This window comes from Penaeus monodon, chromosome 14 (assembly GCF_015228065.2).
Source record: "Penaeus monodon isolate SGIC_2016 chromosome 14, NSTDA_Pmon_1, whole genome shotgun sequence".
In the NCBI taxonomy this organism is placed as follows: Eukaryota; Metazoa; Arthropoda; class Malacostraca; order Decapoda; family Penaeidae; genus Penaeus; species Penaeus monodon.
The window spans coordinates 26,104,971-26,115,121 of NC_051399.1; the positions used below are offsets into that span (position 1 = coordinate 26,104,971).

The window sequence follows — 10,151 nt, forward strand, 5'->3', positions numbered from 1 at the left end:
CTCGCTGGCAGGAAGGGGTTGTGTAACAGGTGATGGGCAGAGCAGATATATGTATATATGCGTGGTAAAGGTTTTCTTGTGACTAGTAGAACTGAATGTATGGTAACATAGATCATATTCAGTGTATGGTATAACGATGATATAGATAGTATTCACACATACAGACACACACAAATATATATATATATATATATATATATATATATATATATGTATATATATACATACATACATACATATATATTTATATATATATATATATATAGATATTTATATATATATATATTATATATAATGAATATGTATATATATGCATATATTTACATATATGTAATAAATTTGTATATACATCATATATATCAACTGTGCGTTACCATGGAAACCTAAGCGACTTACGCTTACCGTACTGCGCATGCGCGTGACAATCGGGCAGTGGGCAGGAGTCACGGGCATTCACGACCCACGTAAAGCCCCGACTCTGAACCTTGGTGAAAGCAATACAAACCGTAACAACATGAGAGTTCAGCGACGCATACTCGAAGAAAATATTGGTGATTGGCGACCTGCAGACGCATCTCCGTCACCGCATAGCCTCATAGCCTCATGGTCTCGCAGTTCACAGGAAAAGGAGAGAAATTTCGAGTATTACCGCAATTTAAAAGATGGAAATGAGTAGCCGGCAACTGAGCGATCGTCGAAGCAAATGAGCAGTTTAGAGGTAAAAAATCTAAGTGAATGCTTAGTTGATTTAATAAACTAAATCCTAGCAAATCAAATATAAATGAATAACATTACATATACATATGCAATGATATTGTCAGATCTTATCAAAAATGTAACCGGGAGCATGGAATAAGCATGAATGTTCGAGAAATACGCTTTGTCAGAAATAACTTTACTAATCTTGGCGTATATACATTAGACTATCTATCAATAAATAGAATATATAGATGAAAATGTATATCTAGCTATGAGTATTACTCGGATATGAATCTTGATTAATGATATCATGCTTTGATATGATCTATATATATATATATATATATATATATATATATATATATATATATATATATATATATATATATATATGTGTGTGTGTGTGTGTGTGTGTGTGTGTGTGTGTGTGTGTGTGTGTGTGTGTGTGTGTGTGTGTATGTATATGATATATATTATATCTATATATATATATATATATATATATATATATATATATATATATATATATGTATGTATTATATATATATATATTATATATATATTATATGTGTGTATATATGTATGTTTATATATATTTTATATATATATATATATATATATATATATATATATATATATATATATATATACATAATATTATACCCCGCTGTTTCAACATGCGAATCAGTTTCATACGATCTCCGGTACAGTGTTATCATATTGGCGTTTTTCGCCGCACGAGCTGTTAGCCACGCCGAGTTTTCCATTTGTTCACGCAAAGTTGTTCAGCGTGTGATCAGTTGAGCGTGGGTGCCATGTTGGACACTGTGGCCTGCGAATAATAAGCTTGTAATTGCTATATCATTCGTGCCGCGGTTATTGTTATTCTGTCCGCGATTTATGTCGGTGTAGTTGTTTCGTTATGTTGTAACTTTCAGGTCGGTTTGGCGCGGGTTTCGGCGCGGAATGCACGGAGGGAGATTCGCGGTTTGTCTCGGTTGGCAGCTCTTTCTTATCCCGTCTTTCCGTTTGTTTGTCTCGCTTTCCCTCGCTCTCTCTCTCTCTCTCTCTCTCTCTCTCTCTCTCTCTCTCTCTCTCTCTCTCTCTCTCTCTCTCTCTCTCTCTTCTCTCTCTCTCTCTCTCTCTCTCTTCTCCTGCTGCTGCTCTTCCTCCACCTCCTCTCTTCCCTCCTCTCCTTCTCTTCCGCCTTATCTTTTCCTTCCTACTCCTCTTCTTCCTCGTTTCTTTCCTCCTCCTCCCCATCCACCTCTTTTCCCATTCCACCTCCTTACCTCCTTACCCTCCTCCTCCACCTCTTTTTCCTTCCTTCTCTTTTCCCTCCTCCTCCTTCTCCTCCTCCTCCTCCTCCTCCTTTTCCCTCTTCCTACTCTTCCTCTTCCTACATCTCCCCCTTCTCCCCTTCTCCTCCATCCTCCCTACTCCTCCTCCTCCATCTCCTCCTTCTGCTCCTCCCCCTCCTCCTCCCTCTCTTCTTCCTCCTTTAATTCATCCTCATCCATCTCTTCCTTCTCCTCATCTATCTCCTCCACCACCTCCTCCATTTCTTCCTCCACCACCTCCATCTCCTCCCCCCCTCCTCCTCCCTCTCTTCCTCTTCCTCCTTTCCCTCCTCCTCCTCCCCCCACCCCCCCCCGCTTGGCTCATTAGGCGGCCTCTGCTAACATTGCACTGATAACATCTCGTAATTGTTATTCAATTGATATTGCGAGAGCAGCTGTTCATGCCGCGATAACTGAAATGAAATTTTATATCGCTTTATTATTGGCAATAATTACAACTGCCTCTCGGATAATTCTGTTTCCTTTCATTTTATTTCGTTTTTTTTTTTTTTTTTTTGGGGGGGGGTGTATGTTGATGCGTATTTTAGTATCGTTTTTATATCGCTTTTACTAGGTAATGATCGAAGATACGATGACAAAGGAAGTCAAATAGGGATTTTGTTGACATGGCGATGTGCTTTTCATGGTGGAGGAGGTGGAGTGGTGAAGTGGAGGAGGAGGATATAAGAGGGAGGAGAATTAGATGAGGATGGAGGTGGAGGTGGAAGTGGAGGTGGAGGTGGAATAGAGGTGGAGGGTGAAGGGAAGTTGGGAGAAGTGGAAATGGTGATAGTGGTAACTGGGGAGAAAGAGGCATAGGGTAATGAGGAAATATAAAGTGGAAATTATGCACAAAATGGGAAAGAAGAAGAGAGAGAAAAAAAAAGAGAGAGAGAGAGAGAGAAGGAAATATAAGACATATAAGAATCAGAGAAAAGAAAAGAAAGGAAAAAGTTCAGAATAGAGGCAAAGAAGAAATGGAGAAAACAAAGTATAAGAAGATAACAAACGATAAATTCAACTTCCGAACAGAATCTCGCTTTGTAGATACGACCGACCGCTGGCTTCTTGCCCCCCCCCCCCTCGGCGAACGTCTCTGGAGTTATCAGTCTGTCTGTTAATCCTTTTTTTTTTCATTTTTATTTATCTTATATATGATTTTTTTTTTGTCTTTTTGGTATAGGCGGTTTTTTTTTTTTTTTTTTTTTTTTTTTTTTTTTTGCATAGGATTACGTAATCAATGTGGGACTGGGTATGTCGTTGAGTATACAAAGGTTAGATTGATTTTGATAAGGTGAATAGAGAGATACATATGATTTTTTGCATATATGTGACATTTGTTATATGGATAGGTATAGATATCTATTGCACAGATAAATACATTTAAGAACATTAATGCATGTAAATATATATAAAGATATGCTTATGTTGATTTGGGGTATGCATGTTCATGCTAAATTTTAATGACTTTTCCGTTTCATATGTCTGATGCTTCTGCAACATGCATGCAACTCCCTACCCTCATGCCCCCCCCCCAACTTTCTCTTCCCGCTGAAAAGGGATTCATTTCCAATCACTGTTAATCGCCTTTTAAACCAATCCGGTATTCTTCAAGTGCAATGTATTATAGATTAGATTATTATTATTATTATTATTATTATTATTATTATTATTATTAGTTGTTTTTATTTTTACTTTTTTTATCTTTTTTTTTTTTTGGGGGGGTGTAGCTGGTCGTCCAACTGTTGATTCTAATCGTTTGTTATTATTATTATTGTTGTTATATTTTTTTATTCAATCGGAGCAACGGCTTCTCTTGATCCATCGTGACCATTTTCAATTAAATTTGGCAAGCTTTTAATCTCTAACTGAGTGAAGGTACCAAATCTGACACCGCAGATTGCTATTAAATTTATTTGTCAGTTATGTGTGTGCGTTTTTCCGAGTGTGCGGTAATCCATCGAGGGAGGAGAAAAGGGGAGAGAGAGAGAGAGAGAGAGAGAGAGAGAGAGGGAGAGGAGAGACAGGGGGGGTGGGGGTGAGAGGGAGAGGGATAGAGAGACAGACCGACAAACGGAAATGCACACACGCAAGCACCCGCACACACGCGCACACACACACACACACACACACACACACACACACACACACACACACACACACACACACACACACACACACACACACACACACAAGTAGAGGCTTTTGTTTTTGTGGAAATGGATAAAAAAAATATACAGGGGAAGGAGGTGGGGGTTGTGGAGGATGGGGGGGGGGGGTTAATGAGTCATTATTGGGGTATTGGGGGTGGAAGTGGGTTAGTGTAGGGGTGGTAGTGAAGTGGTGGGGTTTGGTAAGATACAACAGAGGGGGTGAGGGTGAGGTTGGGGGATGAAGAGTGGGGCAGCATGGGTGATGAAAGGGGGGGGGGGTTAGTAAGATACGACACAAGGGGGAAATCGGTGAAGGGGGGGGGGGGAGTGGAGTGAGGCTCAAGTTCGAGGTTCATAAGATGTACAAGAACTCAGAAACCTTGAGGAAGAGTGTCATTACCCCCCTCCCTCCCTCCCTCCCTCCCTTCTCCCTCGCCGCGTACGTAGTGATATGGAATAAGTCTTCTGCGGCGGATGGCACTAGATGGCACTCGATGGCACTGCGTAGAAGGAGGTAGAGATTGTAATCGAGGCATTGTTGCTGAGATTCGATGTTGATGTTTCGTTTTGTGTATTTTTTTTTTCTTTTACTTTTGTATTTACGTATTTCATCGTTTGTTTATTTATTTTATTGTTATTCATTTGTTTATTTATTGATGGCGGGGGTTGAGAAAAAAAATAAAAAAAAAATAAAGGGAAAGAGAGATCAGAGAATGAAGGAGATCAAAGATAGAGTGAGAATGACAGAAGAAAAATAGAAAGAGAAAGAGAAATAGAGGAGAACGCGAGAGACGGAGACAGCGCGAGAACTCAAACAACGCCGCTTCAGATTTAACAAGGAAAACTGCCGTCGATTTAAGCCCACTTCATCTACGAGACAGCAATTAGCGCGACCTCGGTGACTCCCCACCCCCCCCCCCCTTTAAAAAAAAAAAAAAAAAAAAAAAGAGAGAGAGAAGAAAGAAGGAAAGATAGAGAAGGAGAAGGAGGAGAGAGAAAGAGAAGGAGAAGGAAGAGAGAGAAAAAAAAGAAGGAGGAGAGAGAAAGAGAAGGAAAAGGAGGGAAGGAAAGACAGACAGACAGACAGACAGACAGACAGACAGACACAGACAGACAGACAGACACAGACAGACAGAGAACGGAAAAGAATGGAGAAGATGGAGGAGAGAGAAAGAGAATGACAGAGAAGGGGAGACAGAGAGCGGAAGAAAGAGAAAGAGAAGGGGAGACAGAGAGAGAAAGAGAAGGGGAGAGGGGGGGGGGGAAGAGACAGACAGACAGACCGAGACAGAGAAGAAAAGAAAAAAAAAACATCTAAAATGACAAATGGCGGAACTCTATCATAAAAATCCCCAAGAGAAATGTTCACAAGATGTTCATCAAGGACAGCTTTTCCCTCCAGATGCGCGCACAGGATTTTCGTTTGGAGGAATTACATTTCCCCAAATGTCTCTCATGACGAAACGGAAGAGAGAGAGGGAGAAGAGCGAGGAAGAGAGAGAGGGAGAGGAGGGAGGAAGAGAGAGAGGGAGAAGAGGGAGGAAGAGAGAGAGAGAGAGGGAGAAGAGGAGGAAGAGAGAGAGGGAGAAGAGGCAGGAAGAGGGAGAAGAAGGAGAGAGGAAAAAGAATATATAGAGAGGCGGAGAGAGTCGGAGGAAAGAAAAAAAAAACTCGCACATCATTAGCAGAAACGGGATAATAATAGCTTGGGTTGAGTCACTGTAAAATCTTATGGTTATATGCGGTTGAGTGGAGCTTGAGATTGTGCAGGTCGACGATTGTTGAGGAATGGTTTATGCAAATGAGCTCTTATGGAACAACCGTTCTCCGTCGGGCGCTTGCCTGAGTGGGCGGAGGAACGGGCGGGATGTATGGATTCTGCGGGCGTAAGTAGGTAGTATGGGGCGTGGTGGACAAAGAATGTTGGAGTTTTTGTTATTATTATTTTTTTCCCTCTTTATTTTTTCTCTTTTTTCTCTCTCTCAACTCTTTTTATCTATTCCTAATTCCCTTTTCCTCCCCCCCTTTTTTTTTTCTTTTTTCTTTCATCCTTTTTTGTCCTCCATTTTTTTTCCCTCATTCTCTTCTCTTTTTTTGTTATTTTCTTTTATACCCATTTTCTTTTTTTTTTTCTAAGCAGTGTCCCAGGGTTTGTTTTGAATATTTCATCTCGTCTGAACTCGAGAGTAAAGTGCGCGCTCACGTGAGAGGCGTTGATGCCATCGGGCGAAAACGGGGAGGCAGGAAGGTGCACGAAACTGGAAGTACTTTAATAATACAAGAGATACTGTCGTGCTTTCTGTGCGTCTAACCGGCTGTCTACTTGCTTGCATGTTTGCAGCTGTGTATGTATGTTGATCAGCATTCATGTGATCACATACATGCTCACATACGCGCTCATGCATGAATATATACATATACATGTATGAACGTACATGCACACACACACACATGCGTACGCACGCACGCACACTCACACAAACACACGCGCACGCATGCACGCACGCACGCACACGCACGCACGCACGCACACGCACGCACGCACGCACGCACGCACACACACGCACGCACGCACCACCACCACACGCACACAGACACACACACACACACACACACACACACACACACCACACACCACGCACGCACGCACGCACCACACACACACACACACCACACACTCACCACACACACACACACACACACACACACACACACACACACGCACGCACACGCACACACAAACTCTAGCGGAGCAAGAGAAGCTGAAACATTCTCGGCGCCGTATCAGCAGCAACATGGTCTGGCACTGAGTCTCCAAGCGTGGCCCTCGATAGGGAGTGCCACGTCCCGCGAGGGGGTACCACTCCTCCACCAACTGCCACCGCTACCATCGCCGCCGCCGCCGCTGCGCATGCTTCTCACAGTGCCATTGCAGCGCTCTTCACAGTGCCGCTGCACCGCCACGGACTGTCACGTGCCAGGGGCCTAAGAGTGCTCCCAGGACGTCACTACTGCCAGGGAAGATACGACGCGCCCTGTTCAGCGCACGCGGCCGCGATCGGCACTGGCGTCACCCCGGCCGGTCGCACCCCGGCACGGTCGTCCCCACGGCCATCGGTCGTCCCCCGCCTGGCATCGTCTACCACGCCGCACTGCGCAGCCGTCCCCCACAGCCTACTCCCCACACGCTCGGTCGTCCCCACCGGCACTAGGGGTCGTCCCTCGCTCTGGCTCCACCATCGCCCGGGGCCCCCCACCACACTGAGCGCCCCCTCGGCCGCATCGTCCCCACCACTCCACACGGCCCCCACACGCTCACGTACCCACTCATACGCTCTGGGCCGTCCCACACGCTCGGGTCGTCCCCCGGCCGGGCTCGCCCCCGACACTCTGGGTCGTACCCATGGTTGGGTTCTCCGCTCGCCTTGGCGCCCCCTCGCAACATGGGTCGCCCTCGGCTCTGGGTCGTCCCCTCGGCTTGGGAGGTCCGTCCCCGCTCTGGGGGGTTCCCGGCTCTCGCACCACTCGCCCTACGGTCGCCCCCTCGCTCTGGGTCTCGCCTTCGCTCCTCCGTCCGTGCTCCCTCGCTCGCGTTCTTCCCCTTCGCTCTGGGTCGTCCCCTTCGGCACTGGGTGTCCCTCGGCTTGGGTCGTCCCCCGGGGGCCTAAGAGTGCCTCCCCCTCGGCTCTGGGGCGTGCCAGGTAGGGGTCGTACCCCTCTGGTCGCCTGCCTCGGCCTCGGGTCTCTCGGCTCTGGGGCGTCCCTTCGCTTTCGTCCCCTTCGGCTCTGGGGTCGTCCCCCTCGGCTCTGGGGTCGTCCCCCTCGGCTCTGGGGTCGTCCCCCTCGGCTCTGGGGCTCCCTGGTCGGGGTCGTCCCCCTCGGCTCTGGGGTCGTCCCCCTCGGCTCTGGGTCGTCCCCTCGCTCTGGTCGTCTCGGGGGGCCGATGGTCGGGGGTCCTGATGAGTAGCCCCTCGCGCTGGGAGAATGATCCCAGGAGAAGTGGTCATAGGTGCATGGAGAGATGACGAAAAGATTGGGCGAATGAGATAGAGGTTGGGGTCGGGCCCAACGGTGGGAGAGATGAAGAAGAGACATTGGGGATGAGTCCATCGGCAAGGGGGACGCGGCATGAGGAGATCGAAGAAAGATACGGGAGTGAGTAGAAGGGAGAAAGAGGGAGGAGAAGGAGGGAGAGATGAAGAAAGAAAGAAATAGAGGAGAATGAGATAGAAAGGGAAAAGATGGGAAGAAAAGGTGATGAGAGAGATGAAGAAAGAAATAATTCTCATACAAACTGGCCAAGACTGCACCCCCCCCCCCCCCGGCCACCCAATCCCCCGGAGGAAAATCATGTCGATAAGAAAAGATCTTTTTTATCGACATTCCCGTTCCATTTCCTCTGGCTTTATAAAACTGCTTATGCAATAATTCTTTCCAGGTTTTATTAACGCCGTTCTAGTTTATAGGCGATTATTTATATTTTGTTAATGTTATTGCGATTGAAAAGGGGGGGGGGGGGAAGGGGGGGCACGGGGAGGGTATTATTTTCAGACGATTTAAGGCCCTTTATAAATCAGATTTTTTTTTTTCATATCTGTCTTAGATTATTTATTAATATTCACATTGCGAAATTCACCGGAATAAATGTGATTTATTGACCTTTTTTTTTTTCTTTTGTCGTTTTTCTCTTTCTTTTTTTTTCTTAGCGGAAGCGGGAGAAGAGACTTTTCTATTTTCTTTTCTTTTCTTTTCTTTATCTATTTTATCCTTTCTTTTTTCTGAATGAAATGAAAATTCTCTCTTTTCTTTTCTTTTCTTTATATATTTTTTCCTTTCTTCTTTTCTGAATGAAATGAGGTCGAGAATCTAAAAATGTGATATATACTAAAACGTCCTTGGTGTGATAATTATGATAAATATAGTGATAATATAATTGTGATGATGGTGATAATGATAAAGATGATAATGATGCTAAGATGATGATGATTGTGATGATGTAATAATGATGATAATAATAATAATAGAATAATATAATAATAATAATAATAATAATGATATAATAATAATAATAAGATAATAATAATAATAATAATAATAATAATAATAATAATAATAATAATGTTAATAAAAATTCACCAAACCCCCACCCCCACCCCCTCCCCGGCCACTCGGCACTCAGGTGGGATGGGGGGGGGGGGGTGAGGAGTAAATTCGAGCTTTAGAAAAGAGAGAAAAAAAAAACAGAAAAAAAGTGTTCAAACAAGTGATTCGTTTAACAGAACAGTCTTGTGAACAAAGGCAGTTTTGATTGAATGTCGAGATTATATTTTTTATTTTCTTTTATTATCACTTTTATTGTGTTCTCGTTTCTCTCCGTGAAAATATGTTTGTTTTTTTCTTTCTATCTCTCTTTCTTTTTCAATCAATTATAAATCTAATTTTCTTCTTCAAATCGGCTATAAAGACAAGTTTATAATTAGTTTGTAATTTTTCTCCATGAAAAATAATTATTTTTCTTTTATTAATTAATTATATATTTCATTTTCTTCTTCAAAATGGCTAGAAAGTTAATATGTTTGATAATGATAGTGAGACATAATACGAGTTTATAATTATTGAATGATGAAAAAGAAAATACTATTTGATAAAACAAACGCTTATATTAATAAGAATAATTGATAATAAACCAATGGATACTTAAATCAATTAACTAATTAATAGATTAAAAATATCAGGCGACGTGACATGAAAATGATCTGAGTTTGAATTCATCTCATCTTTATTTGTTGTAATTTTCTTGAGTAACATGACGATTGTTACTGTTATTTTTACTATTATTTTAGTAATAGTTTTATTTATTAGTAGTAATTACTATCTCATTATCAGTATATTCATTATTATCATATTATTTTTCCTTGTGTGTATTGCATTATACTAAACACTTTTTCCTCCTTTAATT

General features: G+C 43.0%; 1 protein-coding gene across 1 annotated transcript; it reads right to left on the bottom strand.

Moving 5' to 3' along the window:
* Positions 1 to 6,976: 6,976 nt before the first annotated feature.
* Positions 6,977 to 8,302, bottom strand: LOC119580666 (basic salivary proline-rich protein 3-like). The gene is made up of 2 exons (XM_037928766.1): positions 7,526 to 8,302; positions 6,977 to 7,159 (listed from the first exon to the last, which is right to left on the bottom strand). Exons 1-2 carry the CDS (start codon positions 8,300 to 8,302, stop codon positions 6,977 to 6,979), a joined length of 960 nt encoding a protein of 319 aa, XP_037784694.1.
* Positions 8,303 to 10,151: the final 1,849 nt, after the last annotated feature.